At 34.0% G+C, this 17,573-nt stretch overlaps 7 protein-coding genes across 7 annotated transcripts; 3 read left to right on the forward strand and 4 right to left on the reverse strand.

The window, feature by feature from the left end:
* On the forward strand, positions 486–800 carry LOC109356332 (ferritin-2, chloroplastic-like). The gene has a single exon (XM_019599656.1). It carries the CDS (start codon positions 486–488, stop codon positions 798–800), a length of 315 nt encoding a protein of 104 aa, XP_019455201.1.
* Positions 1,300–2,559, forward strand: LOC109356399 (ferritin-3, chloroplastic-like). The gene is made up of 7 exons (XM_019599727.1): positions 1,300–1,377; positions 1,466–1,526; positions 1,642–1,729; positions 1,980–2,041; positions 2,135–2,200; positions 2,301–2,364; positions 2,454–2,559. Exons 1-7 carry the CDS (start codon positions 1,328–1,330, stop codon positions 2,501–2,503), a joined length of 441 nt encoding a protein of 146 aa, XP_019455272.1. The 5' UTR covers positions 1,300–1,327; the 3' UTR covers positions 2,504–2,559.
* On the reverse strand, positions 3,169–4,459 carry LOC109356428. The gene is made up of 4 exons (XM_019599750.1): positions 4,290–4,459; positions 3,886–4,162; positions 3,664–3,792; positions 3,169–3,329 (listed from the first exon to the last, which is right to left on the reverse strand). The coding sequence occupies exons 2-4, from the start codon at positions 4,034–4,036 to the stop codon at positions 3,301–3,303; spliced, it is 309 nt and encodes a 102-aa protein (XP_019455295.1). The 5' UTR covers positions 4,037–4,162; positions 4,290–4,459; the 3' UTR covers positions 3,169–3,300.
* On the reverse strand, positions 4,468–5,405 carry LOC109356427 (B3 domain-containing protein At1g49475-like). The gene is made up of 2 exons (XM_019599749.1): positions 5,322–5,405; positions 4,468–5,057 (listed from the first exon to the last, which is right to left on the reverse strand). Exons 1-2 carry the CDS (start codon positions 5,397–5,399, stop codon positions 4,515–4,517), a joined length of 621 nt encoding a protein of 206 aa, XP_019455294.1. The 5' UTR covers positions 5,400–5,405; the 3' UTR covers positions 4,468–4,514.
* Positions 6,174–9,263, forward strand: LOC109357101 (cinnamoyl-CoA reductase 1-like). The gene is made up of 6 exons (XM_019600825.1): positions 6,174–6,336; positions 6,432–6,604; positions 6,707–6,892; positions 7,262–7,424; positions 8,142–8,328; positions 8,828–9,263. Exons 1-6 carry the CDS (start codon positions 6,228–6,230, stop codon positions 8,970–8,972), a joined length of 963 nt encoding a protein of 320 aa, XP_019456370.1. The 5' UTR covers positions 6,174–6,227; the 3' UTR covers positions 8,973–9,263.
* LOC109357098 (exocyst complex component EXO70B1-like) lies at positions 9,138–16,232 on the reverse strand. Its single transcript, XM_019600823.1, has 2 exons — positions 16,143–16,232; positions 9,138–12,004 (listed from the first exon to the last, which is right to left on the reverse strand). The coding sequence occupies exon 2, from the start codon at positions 11,959–11,961 to the stop codon at positions 9,643–9,645; it is 2,319 nt and encodes a 772-aa protein (XP_019456368.1). The 5' UTR covers positions 11,962–12,004; positions 16,143–16,232; the 3' UTR covers positions 9,138–9,642.
* Positions 13,620–16,193, reverse strand: LOC109357100 (exocyst complex component EXO70B1-like). Its single transcript, XM_019600824.1, has one exon. It carries the CDS (start codon positions 16,023–16,025, stop codon positions 13,845–13,847), a length of 2,181 nt encoding a protein of 726 aa, XP_019456369.1. The 5' UTR covers positions 16,026–16,193; the 3' UTR covers positions 13,620–13,844.

Genomic DNA, 17,573 nt, shown 5'->3' on the forward strand with positions numbered 1-17,573 from the left:
AAATTGACCATAAAAAAAAATTAATTTGATGAATTTAAATTTTCTCTTTTTCATGAACAAAATTTACACAATAAATTTTTTTGAGGAAAAATAACTCTAACTCTCTAAAATTCTCATCTATCACTATTCAAAGCTCTCTTATTAAATGCACAAAATTAGTGCAAACAGAACAACACATATTAAATTATTAATTGGACAAAAGGAACAAAAAATGAAAAGTGAGTTCATAACTAGAGAATCTTGTAGTTGCAATTTATCTCTTAGTAATCAAATAATCGGTCAAAACAGTTACATGAGCCATTTTTTGAATAAAGTCAAACAAATTGAATGCTTCATTGTTCCATGGATATAGTTTATTTAACAAACTATAAATTAATACAAGTTATTGTGAGACGTAGATTGATCCTCTAAATAACACTCTCTCCATTCTGTTCCATAATTTACTCTTTCCCACTCTTGAGTTTCTCTCTATCTTCTTCTGAGTAATGACAATGTTCTTAGCAAACTCTTCACCAATCTCAGTCTCTCTCTCAAGTAGAACAAAGCTTCTTCCTTCATCACTATCTTCCTCTGTGAATGGTTCTTCTGGTGTGAGATTCTCCAACAGAAACGTGGGTTGCAAGATTAAGGTTCATGCTTCCAAGGAAGCTAATAATGGACCCGTTTTGGATATAACTTTTGAACCTTTTGAAGAAGTGAAAAAGGAGTTTTTTAACATCCCCACCAATCCTCATGTATCACTAGCTCGCCAAAAGTACAGTGATCAGTGTGAAGCTGCACTCAATGCACAGATCAAGTGAGCTTCACGTTATTGTTTTCTACTTATTTGTTAATCATGTTCTCATCCCTCTTATGAATGTTTCCACATTTTTTAGTAGACACTGCTTTAAGAGCATATATAGTTCTTAATCATGGTTATGATGGTGGATGTGGTTATATAATTATATTACATTTACCACGTTAATGGCTATGAGGTTGACATTAATAATGAAATATCTAATATGTGGGGTGTCATAGAAATTATAAAGTTTTAATTTTTCTTTTATTCAAAACATATTTTTGGGTTGTTGCCATATAATAAATATCATTTCTTCAGGTAGCATGGACGTGTCAATCTTTACCATAGTAGTAATGCTTTGGTGATGAATGAATTTTTGTTTTTCATCTAAAAATGTTAAGGCTCTTTACTTCTGTGTTGTATTGTATTATGTTAATTTATAGAGAATAAATCTTAATTTTTGTTTTATTATTATTATATATGATGCCATTCTTTCTTTTTTTCTCTTGATTCAGTGTGGAATACAATGTTTCCTACGTGTATCACGCCATGTATGCGTACTTTGACAGAGACAATGTTGCACTGAAAGGATTGGCCAAGTATATATTAACTTCTAAAACACCAAGTTCTTTTATTATATGGATTTTCTTATAACATGACCATTGATGAATTACATATAATTTGTAGATTTTTCAAGGAATCGAGTTTGGAAGAAAGACATCATGCTGAGATAATGATGAAATACCAGGCATTTGCTGCATTCTATGCTAAATCTAAATTACAACATTGTTGATTCTATATATTTCTTAACAGTCAATTTTGTAGCATTCTTTATGTTCATTATTTTTTCTGGTGATTAACAGAATATGAGAGGAGGAAGGGTTATGCTGCAGTCAATGCTAATGCCACTGTCTGAGTTTGATCATGCAGAAAAGAGTGATGCATTGAATGGTAAGTTGCATATGTATGTGTGATTTTTGTTTAATGTATATATAAATGTTCAATTTTTAAATTTATTTTTCATACTAGCTTAGAGTGTTTTACAGTTTGCATTTGATACCCGTGAATTTTTTAATTTGGCCATCATTTATGAGAACTATGCATGAAGCATGCATAAAAATAAATATAAAAAGTAAGAGAATAAAAACAATTATGATCATGAAATAACATAACTCTATCTATTTGTGGACCTTTCTTGCAGCAATGGAACTTGCATTGTCTTTGGAAAAGCTGAACAATGAGAAGCTTCTAAATTTACACAGCGTATGTCAATTCCACATTTCTATTTCTCTGATATCTATATTTGTCAAACCCTTTTAACTAACATAATAACTATGCAATTTATCACTGTTTCAGATAGCAAATGAAAAGAATGATACCCATCTTGTTGATTTTATTGAAAGCCAATTTTTGGTTGGTCAGGTAAACCAAGTTCCAATGTGATTCTTTCTATTGATCTCTATAAATAAAAAAAATTGTAAATATAAAATTTGTTCTGATTAATTTGTGTTTTTGGGTTCAGGTGGAAGACATTAAAAAGATCTCAGAATATGTAGCTCAGTTAAGAAGGGTGGGAAAAGGACACGGTAATTTGTTACTTGTGTTATTATAAGCCAAACTATTGATTCATATATTTTTCATAAAACTAAGTAGTTTTATTATGGTGGAATTATAGGTGTTTGGCACTTTGATCAGATGCTCCTTAATGGAGGTGTGGCTGCATGATAGTAATCTATAACATAGTATGCAGATATATTTCTTTATCAATGCCCTCTCTTTCTCTTATCCTTTTTCAGCACCTTCTTCCTCTTTTGTTTTCTATTTCATGGATGTTACTTTTCTATCAGAGTTTATTGGTCATTTATCAATTGAATATCACATATCAAATTAGATTTACTTGATGGTATAAGTTTTATATACTATTCTGACCGTATTATTTATTATCTATGTTTTGTGTACAAATATTTATACTAATAGTAGATAAATATTACAGTTTTAAAATAATTCAGACAAAACTTATCCATCTTTTTGGTAACCTAAAATGTTACACTATGACACAAATATCTAAGGAATGGTGGGGAACACATTAAAAACTTATGTTAATTTTCTTACCCTTTTAAGAAATCAAAATGTGATTTTTTTTTGTCTAAATACGTTCTCTAATTTTCATTTCTCCAACTTTACCTTTCCCAAATAAGATAATGAAACTTGAAGGAGTGTTTTTGTGCAGTAAATAATTTTCAAAGCCAAAATTGAAGAAAATCTAGTTGGAGAAGTTCAAGGGTAAACAGTACTAAACGTGTTTCATACACATGTGTATAGCATAACTCATGCAACTACTCCAATCAGAGTTGTTTCCAAAATAGTTACTGAAATGAAACAACAAAAACATAGAAATGTTCTAAAATAGTTCTTAAAAGAGAATATTAACACAGTTCAGTGGTGGCATCCTGAAATTGAAACTATGAACAGAAAATGTTGCTCCTAATCAATCATCTCAAATAGTCACATGTCTGCAACCTTCAATTTTGCTTCCAAATCTGTTTAGTACCTACCATAAGCACCAAAAAGTACAATATATCACTTCTATAGAAATTACTTCATGAAAAGTAAACCATATACCTATAGATTAACACCATTATTCTACTTGATCCTCCTAGAGTAATGTCATTAATGTGTTACACAATTTAGAAAATAATGAATGGATGCAGTTTTTATATTGTCCACACATTTTATACAAGAAAATAATGGATGTACGACAATGTAAATTGATAAATTTTATACTATAGAAGCACAAAAAAGGAAAGATATTGATTTTCAATTAAGTTGCTTATCAAGGTTATGAAATCTATACTACAAAAACAATCAACAAGTTAGAATAATACTGGCAATAAAATCAACTTTTGGAGTGCTCCAAGAACTTCCTTCTCCAAATTGAGCCTTTAGAAAGCCCCTATCCACATTTTGTATAAACCACTCAGTTTTTGGTTTGACATTTTGGTTCAGCAGGTTGGCTTCATTGGCATACATAATCTTGTTAGAAAATATGGCAAACTATATAGAAAAAAAATACAAAAATGATAGTAAAAATAAAACAAATAAGAAACCTTGAAACATATCTAAGCTTGGTTCTTCTTCTCTGGCTTGAAAAATATTAACTTTGAATGAAAACTTTCTAGGATCAATCATCTGAAATAAACAAACATCACCCACTTTCACTTTATTTTCCTGCACAAATGACATCCAACCAGTGCACATAAATGCACAGTTTTTGGTAGCATTGAACTTGAATTTAACAGGCCAAGCCTTGTCTTCACAAACCCAAATTGTTGCAGTTTCTTCTAACCCACGCAAATATTTTTTTGAAAAATATGCTGGTATAGCCTGTGTGTTTCAAATCATTGTTGTTTAACAAATAAAGAAAAAGCAAAAACCATTAGTTATTATACCTTTTGGGAAAAAAAAATTGGATTGTCTCTATAAGCAGAAAAAGTAATACATATTTAATTACCAAGTATCCTTTTATGTATGATTGGTAAACTGTTTGAATGAAAAAGGGATACTCAGTTTTAAACTTCCTAGCTCTTTCTAAAGCTTTGTTACTTTGGGTATGTATCTCCTTTTTCAGAATAGCTTTTGTTTCTGAAAAATTCCTAGCTTTAAATAAGCCTCCACTGCTACCCCCTGCAGAATAATAATACTAATAAAACAATTTCAGCATAAGGTATAAATTAATTCAACATTGCAATCCTTGATCTAAAAAGTTCAGTACTAAAAATTGAATCAGATAATAATAATAATAGTAGTAGTAGAAAATAAACTCTCCTGTGACTTTTTGCTGAAAATCATCAAAACCCAAATTGATTTTCTTGTTTTCATGCTTTACCCTTTTATTTTCAGAAAGTGGGTTGAAGCAGCTTCTATGTTGTGCAGTTTTGTTGGTTTTCTTCATCACTAATGGAGATTTTGGTCTGCCATTGTCATCAAGAATCTCAACACCTTCATATGTGCTTCTTATACTTGAGTAATCTATTTCTACAGCACTCATATCAAAAACCAGAACCTGAAAATTGGATCTTCCTTCATATCTAAAAATTAACAAATGGCCAAAACTCAGGGAATAATATTGTGCAAATCTTTCCCAAAGTTTCTGAAACCAAACATCACCACCATCACGTTTTATCCAATTCACTTTCCATTTAACACCATTTGGAAGCCTAAGGAGTACAGGGTTTGATAATTCTTTCCCATATTGCTTCACAAAACTTCTTGGAATTCTCTGCATGAAACATCATATAAGAGTATTTAATGTTCTAATGTAATTTATCCATACAAAAACATAAGCATATATGATATATAAATGAAAACAGCTACTCAAACCACTACTTAGTCATTTATATGTGACACAATTTAGCACATACCACGGTTGATTAAGATCTTTAAGCCTCACTGAGTTTTGAATCAGATTTCTAATTTGTGTTCATGTTGTATAACAAAAGATAAAGACAGTAAAAAAATATGTAGTGGGAAGATTAATGTTTACCAGGTTTCCATCTCTAAGGGTGCTTTCAAGAATTATCTTGAAAAAGTGGGTGTTATGGCTAGGTACTTGAAAAGACATGGTTCCAAAATGAAAGTTGTGTTTGAAAGAAGAAGAAATAAAAAATTCAAGAAGCAGCAAATTATACAAATTAATATATTGTCTGAACAATCATAAATTAAAGAGAGAAAATTGTTATTCATTCAGAATGGATATATATAGTGATCATCAGGGAAAAATGTTTTGCACTCAGAATTGTGTTGTGTTTGATGGTTCATTTCTTACAGCCAGTAGCTATAAAATGAAACTAGAATGTGAAAGGATATTTGAAAGATTTCACTAGTCACTAGCAAAATCACTTTAGAAATGGACATTTATAACAGAATCAGTTTACAATTAGAAAATATGATACAATAATATTGGAATCCTTCATTTCCACATGAGACTAAACTATAATTTATTGTGCTATTTTGTTTAGAGTTTTAAAAATATTTTTGTAGAAAATAATTAAATATGATAAATGTTATGATTACAGTGATTAGAGCTAAATTATTTCCTTATACTATAATATACTTATTTTATTTCCACAAATATATTACTACCTTGTTAAAACAAATTAATTACCTTTAACATTGTTATATCAACCAATAAGAAATTGATTTAGTTGTGTAAGTTCCTACTAGATTTTAAGATGGAATGCCATTGATGAGGATAATCTTCAAACCTGTCCCCAACCTTATCCCTAACCGACCACAATAAATTAATAAAATTATGAATATTCAATTCCTTATCTCACCTCTCCGCTGTGTAAGTGGATAACTTATAATACACATATTTTTTTCTCTCTCTACAAAAAACAGTTATCACTTATCAGCTTGTGTCAGTGTGTAGAGTGGAAAAAACAGCAAGATGTCAAAAGTGGTGTGCGTTACCGGCGGTAGTGGCTGCATTGGTTCATGGCTGGTGCATCTCCTTCTTGATCGTGGCTACACCGTTCACGCTACGGTCAAAGATCTCAGTTAGTTACCATTTCCTTTATTCATTACTCCACCACACAATAAATCACAAACCCTTCTTATTTGTAATTCCCTTTTTTCATTTTCTCAATTTCAGATGATGAGGCCGAAACTAAGCATCTTGAAGCCCTTGATGGAGCTGCCACCCGTCTCCGCCTCTTCCAGCTCGATCTCCTCCGCTACGATTCTGTCTCCGCCGCGATCAATGGCTGCGCCGGTGTTTTCCACCTCGCCTCCCCTTGCATTGTCGACCAAGTTCACGACCCTCAGGTTTTCTGAAAATAATGTTAAATTTTCAAACTTTTTGGCTTGTTGATGGACCCCATTTGGGTTTTAAGCTTTTTGGTTCATGGGTTTTTTGTGTGTGTGTAGAAGGAGCTTCTGGACCCGGCGATTAAGGGAACAATGAATGTGCTTAAGGCGGCGAAGGAAGCAGGGGTGCAGCGCGTGGTGGTCACTTCTTCGATCTCGGCTATTACCCCAAGCCCTAGTTGGCCTTCTGATGTTGTTAAAAGAGAAGATTGCTGGACTGATATTGAATACTCTAAGCAAAAGGGGGTGAGTATTTTGATTTTCTTTGTTTTCTTCTTTTCTGTGTTTTTTTGCTACAGGTTGATAAATGTTTGGGCATGTTTGGATAAACAATTTAATTAAGCCTTTATTCAATAAGTGCTTGTGTTAGGAGTTATGACTAATGAGTAATGACCTTTCAGTTAGTTCTTTTTAGCTTATTTCATAATCTCTGTAAGCTTATTTAAATAAACTAAAAATAGCTTGTAAGAAGGTCATAAGCTACTTTGGTAAGCTGTTTCAAACACCTGCTTATGTGCTTATATGTATGGTAAGCCTAAATAAGTTCTGTCTAATGCCCCTAAGTGTGTTTGTGCATGACACTGAGTTTAACTTTATTTAACTACTATGGAACAGTTGTGGTATCCACTGTCAAAGACATTAGCTGAAAAAAGTGCTTGGGATTTTGCCAAGGAGAATGGTTTGGATGTTGTGGTGGTGAATCCTGGCACTGTGATGGGTCCTGTTATTACACCCAGACTCAATGCAAGCATGCTTATGCTTGTGCGCCTTCTTCAAGGTAAATGTAAATATTGGTGGTGACTAACGACGTGATCATATGCAAGTTACTTATGTGTACTAGAAGTAATATTTTTTATCATAGGTATGTTTGATTAATTGGTTTGCTTTCTGCCCTTTACCCTGTGGTACTTGGCTATATAAATTTGGGGGAGTCCCTAAATATACTACCCCATGAAGATTTAATTGCTGCAGCACGGTAGATAGGACTTTTAGATTTTGATGTCTTTTTTATCACACTCATAAAGATACAGTGGGCTGTTAATGATTATTATCAGACAATACCTTATTATTGTCACTGATATGAGCTGGCGCTGGGTTAGCTGGTGTCGCATGAGTATTTCGTATATTCGTATTAGGATTATTTAAAGGTTCTCTGGTTGAGATTTTGCTAGATGGTTTGGTTTCACTCCTGGTAACTGTATCTCAGACTTGTATATAAACAATACTCAGAGCAGTTTGCTCAAAATGGCAACACATCACACTTTTAATTAGGATCTCTTTATATCATTTCTCTCCTTTTCTTTTTATTTCCTGCATTTGGTCTTTGATTCCACCACGATTCAGATATTTTCATGGTACAGCATCTCCAGATACTTTCAATTGTTGGCATAAATACTAACTAATATTTAATTTGTATGTAAAATATTCCCAATTTATAATAATATGTGGTTGTTACTTACAAACTAATTGTGATTTTGTCTATGCTACATTGCAGGTTGCGATGAAACATATGAGGACTTTTTTATGGGGTCGGTTCACTTTAAAGATGTAGCCTTGGCACATATTTTGGTGTATGAGAACAAAGCAGCAACTGGTAGGCATTTGTGTGTTGAAGCTATCTCTCACTACGGTGACTTTGTGGCAAAAGTTGCTGAACTTTATCCAGAGTATAATGTACCGAAGTAAGTAAACTACATAGATGTCTTGACAGTACAATGCAATCATTTGTGAGAAAATAATTGAGAAATTAGTGATGGTGCTTGATTCTTGTATGCGTTGTTGAAGAAACTATTCATTTTTATTTGAACATCATGCTACTTGGTTGGTGTGTAGAGAGCACTTGTTTTTAGTCACTTGTATCTAATCAATCTTGCATGCCATCAATCGCCATGCTGTGTTTTATAAGTTATGAACTATTATTTCAAAGTACCTTGTATAGTTTTTGCTGCAATGAATAATTCATGCCATATACCTTTCGGTTCCTTCTCTAACATGCAGAAATCTACTTCTCCCAACCATATGGCAAAAAAAAAACGGCTTTTGGTAATTCTTGTTGGGAGAAGCAGATTTCCGTAAATTTTCTATTTTTTTGCTATATTGCAATAAAACTTTCTGATATAGAGCTACTAATGATCATATAATACAAAACTTGTTAATAATGTGTCTCATTTCCTCTTAAAGGATTCAACAAGATACCCAACCAGGATTGTTGAGAGCAAAGGATGGAGCCAAGAAGCTTATGGATATGGGTTTGCAATTCATTCCAATGGATCAAATTATTAAGGATGCCATAGAGAGTTTGAAGAACAAAGGGTTCATTTCTTAAATGACCATGCCATTACATGGAACTCCATTTATACCAGACTATAGTCAGGTGATGGCTTACAGTATGTTTACTTAGGCGTATGAGTTGGGTCTGTATACTCTGTTTCCATGATACGAATGCATATTCTAGCTGAAAACTTTAACTTGAATATTTCTTATCTTTCTGATTTTCTTATTAGAAAAAGAAAGTAGAAAGGGTGAGGTTAAGGACTTGAAATTGTATTTCACTGGCTCTCATATATGTCAAACTCCTTAACAATTATTAAGAATGTATTGAAGTTAGTGTTGAAAATACCGTGTTGTTGGCATTTCTAATATGATAATTGCATTACCCCATTCATAATAGTCTGACTCATTTTTAGAGAATGTACAGATTAAGAAATGCAATAGATGTGTTGATATACATTAAATTTGGTGTGTTTTTCTAATATGTTCTTTATCTCTTTTCATTATCTATCTCTCACTAAATACATCTCTACTAGTAATTGATGCATAAATACGGTAAAAGTGGAAAATAATAAACAACACTCTTTTTGAACTACTATATAAGCAAATAAACACGAGTAAAAATCACTCTGTTCCGTTCATGATGCTGGCGGATGACTATTTTTTGTTATAACCAAAGGTATCCCCTCACCTTATGGGTAAGGAACTAATCATTTTGGGATGTGTTATTGCTCCTTCCAACAATCATTAACAAGATTTTGTGAGATGGGTACCGTTAACATCTTTGTGCTTCCCTTTTTGCTTCCTTGAAACAAAGTGTTGAGTAGAGCTTCAATGTCAAACATTCCATATTCAATATACTCATAAGCATGCTTACCAAGTATATTTTGGAGCCTTGCAATGAAGTTTCCATATGCTGGCAACAAGATCTTTTCAATGGATATTCTTATTTTTTCCCTAAGCAACTTCTTGGGGACATACCATGTAGACTGAACATTGCAAGTTTCTTTAAACTGCTTGTTAAACAACTTGAGTTTCTCTATCATTGACTCTGCTGCTACATTAGGCATCACTAACTCATTGCTATCCAGCTTTAAAAGGTCCAAAATTTTATCCCATGTTCTCTGATATTGTTCAAGGTTTTGCTGGATGCATGTATTATGGCCCCTGAGTATCTGCTTCCAATCATTGCTTGAAATGTTAAACTCTCTGAGTCCGGGATATATTGCATTCTGTACAATGTAGTTGCTATTATTCATTATGGAAACATGGGCGAAAGCAGTGTCTGTGTAGTTTTTTGACTTGGCTTCCAAATTGCTCTCTAACAGCTCCTTTATCCAATCTGGGTTAGAAAGTGAAGATGTTCCCTCTCTATCACCAACCATGGGAAATTCTTCGAAAATTTTCTGAAGGGTACCACCCCTATCTTCCAAAAAAACCCTGAAGCATCTCTCCACCATGTGGGTAATATTCGGATCAATCCCATCCTCGGTAACAACTTTTTGAGACCTATCAGGGTGAATATCATTTTCCAACTCCATGATAAGCACAATGATTGCTTCCCCTAATCGCTTCTGAATTGTGATTGCTTCATTCTTGAGTGACACACTGTATTGATCAAAAAACACCGATTCAAACTCAGGAGTAAGATCACCTAATGTCCGGAACACTTCGAGGCTACTGCCCAAATAACTAAAGCAACGACTCTCAGTTGCCAAGTTATTGGGGAGACTGAGTAGATGATTTGTCAATTCCCTGCAAACCTCCATGAAAGAGAAATTGGCAGCAGAAGAGAAATCAGAGAAGATGCGATCGCAAAGTCTCCTTTCACTGGGAAACAGTATCCTCAGAGCTACAATGGAAGCTATCATCCACCTATGAGTCGCCAATGTAAGGGATTCCTGGCTGTTGAACTTCGATAACTGTAATCTCCGGAGGCACTTCTGCAAAAATTTCTTGCGACAACTGATATACATGTGACAACATTCCTTCTCAAAACCAGCAGCCATCATCTTCTTAAAAGTTTTCTGAAGGCTGTCGATATTTTCTGGAGACAGTGAATCAATGAGCAAGTTGTCATCAGTGGCCAAGTGGATGTTAGAAACTTCAAAATATTTATCCACATGGTTGTTAGGGAAATTATAGACTCCTACATATTTCTCTACACTGCGAAGGATAATCTGGTCCTTCTTCTTAAGGGCGCTAATACATGCTTTGAACTGCGATATGATGAGAGCAGCATCAAGTTGTAGTAAGTCCTTTTTAATAGTACTATCAGTATTCACATGATGTGAATCCATTTTAATAGAGCTATTAATATTGACATATTGTGAATCTAATTGAATATGGCTATCAATATTGACATGTTGTGAATCAATATTGACATTTTGTGAATATTCAACTTGAATGACTATGTGATCTTCAGAAACTCCACTTTGTGGTGTGGCATCTAAAGAAGAGGTGAAAATGACAAGGGGATAACTGAAAGCTGCTCCTATAAAAAACAACCACAAATTTATCTTCATGAGTAGTATGATTAAACATCCCAAGAAATAATTTACAAGATCCTTTTCACATCCCCATTGAGTTTGCTTTGATAAACTGGTACACATAACAGCAAAAGCAGCACAAGAAATCAAGATATAAAGATCAGGTTTCTGGTTCAAAGCTTTATCATAGAAAAATGAATACACAGTCGTAGCTAACGATAACAAAACCGCCAAACGAGTTTTGAACAGGGTACTGGTTGAGAACTGCCCTACCTTTGCAAACAGAGTTATGAAGCAGATGCTGAAACTAAAAACACAATAGAGAAAGATTTTAAAAAAGTTCCAATCTCCAAATAGAAGGTTGAAGGAGGAGCTGAGAGCATAACAAAGAAGTCCAACAATAGCTGAAACAAAACCCACAATTCTCCATATCTCTGTTTGCATTAGCCATCTCTGAATACGGGCGGACACGGGTATCATGTTCTTAATCAAGTCAATTGTGTGAGTAAGAATTGCTTTCACAGATCTAGAGACACATGCTATTTGACAAGTCATCCCCTTTCTTTCTGGAGAAATTTCAAGGAAAGGGAGCAGAAGCCTCTTCAATGGACAGGTTATTTTTCACCTCTACTATAAATATTTGTATAAATAATGAAATACTCTATCTCAAATCATAAAATGAATACTGTACTATATGGTAATGTGAGAAATGAACTCAAATGATTAGAAATTAGAAATTATTTACGCGCTATAAGTAAGGATGGAAACAGGCCAGACTTTGCTTTAAACAGGCGCAACCTATATAGCATATAGGAGCCTAACCTGACCTGTTCAAAAGTCTAGTATGGCCTGTTAGCCTGTATAATCTTGAAATATGTCATCATGTATACATTTAAATATGTTAATATTCCTATTTTTAATTACACTTTTCTAATCCTAACAATTAAATTATGTTTTTGTATACATTTTTATATTAAAATTACATATATATTATAATATTACTTATATTAAAATTATATAATATAAATATATTGCATGATATAAGTAAATAAGTTGACCTGTTAGGCTTGATAAGCCTTTTGGATAGCCTAAAGCCTGGCCCGACCTAATGACTATGAGTACAGTGTTTGACTGTTTCGTTTGAAAAGTCTAACAACTCTGATTTTATCATTCTCTGCAAAGTAAACAGCCACGAGAGAACCACCAAACTTGGGCCTACAAATGAGAATAAGTCATACCCTTTCTTCCACAGGAAATTCCAACTGAAAATGAGTGATTGCTGACCAGTGTGTATAGTTTTCCCAACATAGAGTAACAACAATATTATTTTGATAAGTTTTACTTGTCTTTTAATTTTTGAATGTGTTTCTTGAGATGCATGTGAAGATAAAAGATAAAGCTAGTTTGATTAATAATGGAGATGGTGATTGGCTCATGAATGAGTTGTTTAAGAAACTGTTCTATGGACTGAATCATCAGGTTGTGGTTTCTTATATAACTTGTGAACTATGATTTATAGTAACTTTGCATAGGCCATTCATGCATTGGACAGTGCATGCCATAAACATGAGTAATTTTTTTCCATAAATGAGATAGATAAATAGGAAATGAGGATGTATTCAGTAGTAATTTAAGTTTTCAGGAAAAAACACTATTTTCCATTCATGGTGCTGGCCGATGACTATTTTTTGTGTGTGTAATTAAGGGTATACTCTCACCTTGTGGGTAAGGAATTAATCATTTTGAGATATGTAACTGCTCCTCCCAACAAGCGTCACTTCCCACGAATCAAATATTGGACCTTTCAACCTATTTGAAGATCCAGCGAGCCCTTATACCGTTAGATCAGTGTCTTGCTTTTTGACAAATGACTACTAATATAATATAGATTGAGTGATAGTTCCTTTTTACTTGCTTGCAAATTGTTGTCTAACATCTCAACTGGGATATATAAAGTGAAGAGCTTTACCCTCTATCCCAAACCATGTGGTATTTTTTGAAAATATGCTCAGGGACATTCCTTCCAAAACAAATACTGAAGCAACTCTCCACAAACAAATTAGTGGAGTTGCTAAATTTTAAGTGTTATTTGCTGACTCATTCCACCAGTATCTCATTTCTCTGATAACAAGATTATAAAGCAGTTAATGAATTAAAGAACAATCATTTAACACTTATCTTGACCCATCATAATAAGGAGGGATAAATCAAGCAAAGTCCAGAGTATCTTTATCTACAACATTGTAAGCAAAAAACATAGATATAACTTTCTTGCTAGATAAATAGATTGATACTGTTAAGACAACCAGGTTTTATCATGTATGGAGATAAACCAATCAAAGATGGAGATAACCCTATATTGTTTTATCATGTTTAATATAAACTATAAACAATCTAGCAAGGCCTAACCCAATCAAATGTAGGGAGCTTCTAAGGTCTCATAGTGAGATGGGCGAAGTTAACATCTTTGTGCTTCCCTTTTTGCTTCCTTGAAACAAAGTGTTGAGTAGAGCTTCAATGTCAAACATTCCATACTCAATATACTCATAAGCATGCTTGCCAAGTATATTTTGAAACCTTGCAATGAAGTTTCCATATGCTGGCAGCAAGATCTCTTCAATGGATGTTCTTATTTCTTGCCTAAGCGACTTATTGGGCACATACCATGTAGACTGAATGTTGCAAGTTTCCTTAAACTGCTTGTTAAACAACCTGAGTTTCTCTTTCATTGACTCTGCTGCTACATTAGGCATCACTAACTCATTGCTATCCAGCTTCAAAGGCTCCAAAATTTTATCCCATGTTCTCTGATACTGTTCAAAGTTTTGCTGGATCTTTCTATTATAGCCCCTCACTATCTGCTTCAAATCATTGTTTAGCGTCGTAGAAGATCTTACCATCTGTGCTATGTAGCTGCGATTATTCATTATGAAAACATGGGCGAAAGCAGTGTCGGCGTAGTTTTTGGACTCGGCTTCCAAAGTGCTCTCTAACAGCTCCAGTATCCAATCCAGGATTGAAAGTGAAGATGTTCCCTCTCTATCAGCAAACATGGGAAATTTTTTGAAAATTTGTTGAAGGGTACCACCCCTATCATCCAAAACAATCCTGAAGCATCTCTCCAAAATGTAGGTCGTCAGACCAATCTCGTCCTCGGTAACAACTTTTTGAGACGTATCAGGGCGAATATTGTTCTCCAACTCCATGAAAAGCACAATGATTGCTTCCCCCAATCGCTTCTGAATTGTGATTGCTTCATTCTTGAGTGACACACTGTATTGATCAAAAAACACCGATTCAAACTCAGGAGTAAGGTCACCTAATGTCTGGAACACTTTGAGGCTACTGCACAAATAATTAAAGTGGCTCTCAGTTGCCAAGTTATTGGGGAGACTGAGTATATGATTTGTCAATTCCTTGCAAACCTCCATGAAAGAGATATTGGCAGCAGAAGAGAAGCCAACGAAGACGCGATCGCAGAGTGTCCTTTCACTGGGAAACAATATCCTCAGAGCTACAATGGAAGCTGTCTTCCACTTATGAATCACCCTTTGAAGGGATTCCTTGCTGTTGAACTCTGGTAACTGTAATCGCTGGAGGCACTTTTGCAAAAAATTCTTGCGACAAGTGATATACGTGTGGCAGCATTCCTTCCCAAAACCAGCGGCCATCATCTTCTTAACAGTTTCCTGGAGGCTGTTGATATTTTCTGGAGACAGTGAATCGATGAGCAAGTTCTCATCAGTGGCCAAGTCGATGTTAGAGACTTCCAAATAGTTCTCAGGGTTGTATACGACTCTATATTGTTTTACACTGCGGAGGATAATCAGGTCCTTCTTCTCAAGCACGCGAAGACATGCTTCGAACGAGGATATGAAGAGAGCAACATCAACTTGTAGTAAGTCCTTTTTAATAGCACTATCTGTATTCACATGATGTGAATTCACTTCAATAGCGCTATCAATAACACTAACAATATTAACATCTTCTGAATCTACTTGAACTTGGCTATCAATATTGACATTTTGTGAATCTACTTGTGAATATTGAACTTGAATGACTATGTGATCTTCAGAAAATCCACTCTGTGGTGTGGCATCTAAAGAAGAGCTGAAAATGACAAGGGAATAACTAAAAGCTGCTCCTATAAAAAACAACCACAAATTTATCTTCATGAGTAGTATGATTAAACATCCTAAGAAATAATTTACAAGATCCTTTTCACATCCCCACTGAGTCTGCTTTGACAAACTGATACACATAACAGCAAAAGCAGCACAAGAAATCAAGATATATAGATCAGGTTTTTGGTTCAAAGCTTTATCATAGAAAAATGAATACACAGTCGTAGCTAACGATAACAAAACCGCCAAACGAGTTTTGAACAGGGTACTGGTTGAGAACTGCCCTACCTTAGCAAACAGAGTTATGAAGCAGATGATGAAACTAAAAACACAATAGAGAAAGATTTTAAAAAAGTTCCAATCTCCAAATAGAAGGTTAAATGAGGAGCTGAGAGCATAACAAAGAAGTCCAACAACAGCTGAAACAAAACCCACAATTCTCCATATCTCTGTTTGCATTAGCCATCTCCGGATATGGGTGGACACGGGTATCATGTTTTTAATCAAGTCAATTGTGAGTAAGAATTGCTTTCACAGATCTAGAGACACATGCTACTTAACAAGTCACCCCCTTTTTTTTCTGGTGAAATTTCAAGGAAAGGGAGCAGAAACCTCTTCTTCAATGGACAGGTTATTTTTCTTTAAATCTGTTTGCACCAGTACTATAAATATTTCTGTGAAATATTTGTATAAATAATGAAATATCCTATCTCAATCATAAAATGAATACTACACTATAGGGTAATGTGAGAAATGAACTCAAAGTAGGAGAATGTTGCATTAGATGAGTGGACACATTAGACAATATATGATTAGAAATTTATGGCTATGAGCATTGACCAAATGAGTGAGTACAGTGTTTGGTTTGAAAAGTCTATCAACTCAATTTTGTCATTCTCTGCAAACTAAACAGCCAATTGAGAGAACCACCAATCTTGGGCCTACAGATGAGAATAAGTCATACCCTCTCTTTCACAGGAAATTCCAACTGAAAATGAGTGATTGTCCAGTGTGTGTAGTTTTGCTAGTAAGCACTAATAATGGAGTAACAATAATATTGTTGTGATAAGTTTTACTTGTCCTTTAATTTTTGAATGAGTTTCTTGAGATGCATGTTAAGATAAAAGATAAAGATAGTTTGATACTTTGATTAGTAATGGAGATGGTGATTTCTTCATGAATGTGTTGTTTAAGAAACTGTCCTATTTGAACATCAAGCAACTTGGTTCATGTGTAGAGCATTGGTTTTTAGTCATTGCATGAAATGAATAATCATGTTCTGGTTTCTTATATAACTTGTGAAGTATAATTTACAATAACTTTGCATAGACCATTCATGCATTGGACAGTGCATGCCATAATCATATAGCACCATTCAATTCCTTCTAAAAAATGCAAAAGGAAGGAGCTATTAGTAAACTAGAGTAGGATTTGAAGGTTACTAATTCTTTTAGTCTAGCCAAGTGTATTGTCATCATAATCAAAATATAAGGTTGCTAAAGCTTTGTGTCATTTTCCTTTCAAGGATTAACTAAAGTGTTGGTTCAAGTAATACATACTTAATTCCCCTTAAGCAAGGTCTCGAATTCGAGTCTTTGAATTAAAAAATACGCGCTAGGAGAGTTAGCCCACATACTTGTCTTTCGCTGCTGGGACAGGATTGCCCCAAATGCGAGCATACATGTGAGAAACCAAACAAATTTTCCTTTTAAGGATTTACCTGGATACCCAACCAGTATTGTCCTGGGCAAATTATAGAGCAAAGAAAATTATGGATACTGGTTTGTAATTCATTCCAATGGAGCAAATTATTAAGGACAATGTAGAGAGTTTTAATAACAAAGAATTTATTTCTTGAATGGTGGTGCTGTTATTCTGAACTTACTTTTTTGAGAACTTGCGATAGAGTTTAAACACCTTATTGGCTACAATATTATTATTAAACACCTTATTATTATTAAACTCGGATTCATAACCACTTGACTTTTGCTTTATATTATAATTTTCTAAAGTTTATAATACTATTAACGTTATTTAATTACC

The sequence above is a fragment of the Lupinus angustifolius genome, chromosome LG09, assembly GCF_001865875.1.
Source record: "Lupinus angustifolius cultivar Tanjil chromosome LG09, LupAngTanjil_v1.0, whole genome shotgun sequence".
Classification (NCBI taxonomy): Eukaryota; Viridiplantae; Streptophyta; class Magnoliopsida; order Fabales; family Fabaceae; genus Lupinus; species Lupinus angustifolius.

Bases quoted from the DNA above. Each gene is read 5' to 3' on its own strand.
- LOC109356332 (XM_019599656.1), top strand. From the start codon at position 486: ATGACAATGTTCTTAGCAAACTCTTCACCAATCTCAGTCTCTCTCTCA.
- LOC109356428 (XM_019599750.1), bottom strand. From the start codon at position 4,036: ATGTGCACTGGTTGGATGTCATTTGTGCAGGAAAATAAAGTGAAAGTG. The intron at 3,793-3,885 runs GTTTCTTATTTG...ATGCCAATGAAG, and splicing joins AAGCTTAGATATGTTTCAAG to CCAACCTGCTGAACCAAAAT. The intron at 3,330-3,663 runs GTATTATTCTAA...TGCTTATGGTAG, and splicing joins AAAAGTTGATTTTATTGCCA to GTACTAAACAGATTTGGAAG.
- LOC109356399 (XM_019599727.1), top strand. From the start codon at position 1,328: ATGTATGCGTACTTTGACAGAGACAATGTTGCACTGAAAGGATTGGCC. The intron at 1,730-1,979 runs GTAAGTTGCATA...CCTTTCTTGCAG, and splicing joins AAAGAGTGATGCATTGAATG to CAATGGAACTTGCATTGTCT. The intron at 2,042-2,134 runs GTATGTCAATTC...TCACTGTTTCAG, and splicing joins AGCTTCTAAATTTACACAGC to ATAGCAAATGAAAAGAATGA.
- LOC109357101 (XM_019600825.1), top strand. From the start codon at position 6,228: ATGTCAAAAGTGGTGTGCGTTACCGGCGGTAGTGGCTGCATTGGTTCA. The intron at 6,337-6,431 runs GTTAGTTACCAT...TCTCAATTTCAG, and splicing joins CGCTACGGTCAAAGATCTCA to ATGATGAGGCCGAAACTAAG. The intron at 8,329-8,827 runs GTAAGTAAACTA...TTCCTCTTAAAG, and splicing joins CCAGAGTATAATGTACCGAA to GATTCAACAAGATACCCAAC.
- LOC109357098 (XM_019600823.1), bottom strand. From the start codon at position 11,961: ATGACTTGTCAAATAGCATGTGTCTCTAGATCTGTGAAAGCAATTCTT.
- LOC109356427 (XM_019599749.1), bottom strand. From the start codon at position 5,399: ATGTCTTTTCAAGTACCTAGCCATAACACCCACTTTTTCAAGATAATT. The intron at 5,058-5,321 runs GTAAACATTAAT...TGTTTCATGCAG, and splicing joins CCCTTAGAGATGGAAACCTG to AGAATTCCAAGAAGTTTTGT.
- LOC109357100 (XM_019600824.1), bottom strand. From the start codon at position 16,025: ATGATACCCGTGTCCACCCATATCCGGAGATGGCTAATGCAAACAGAG.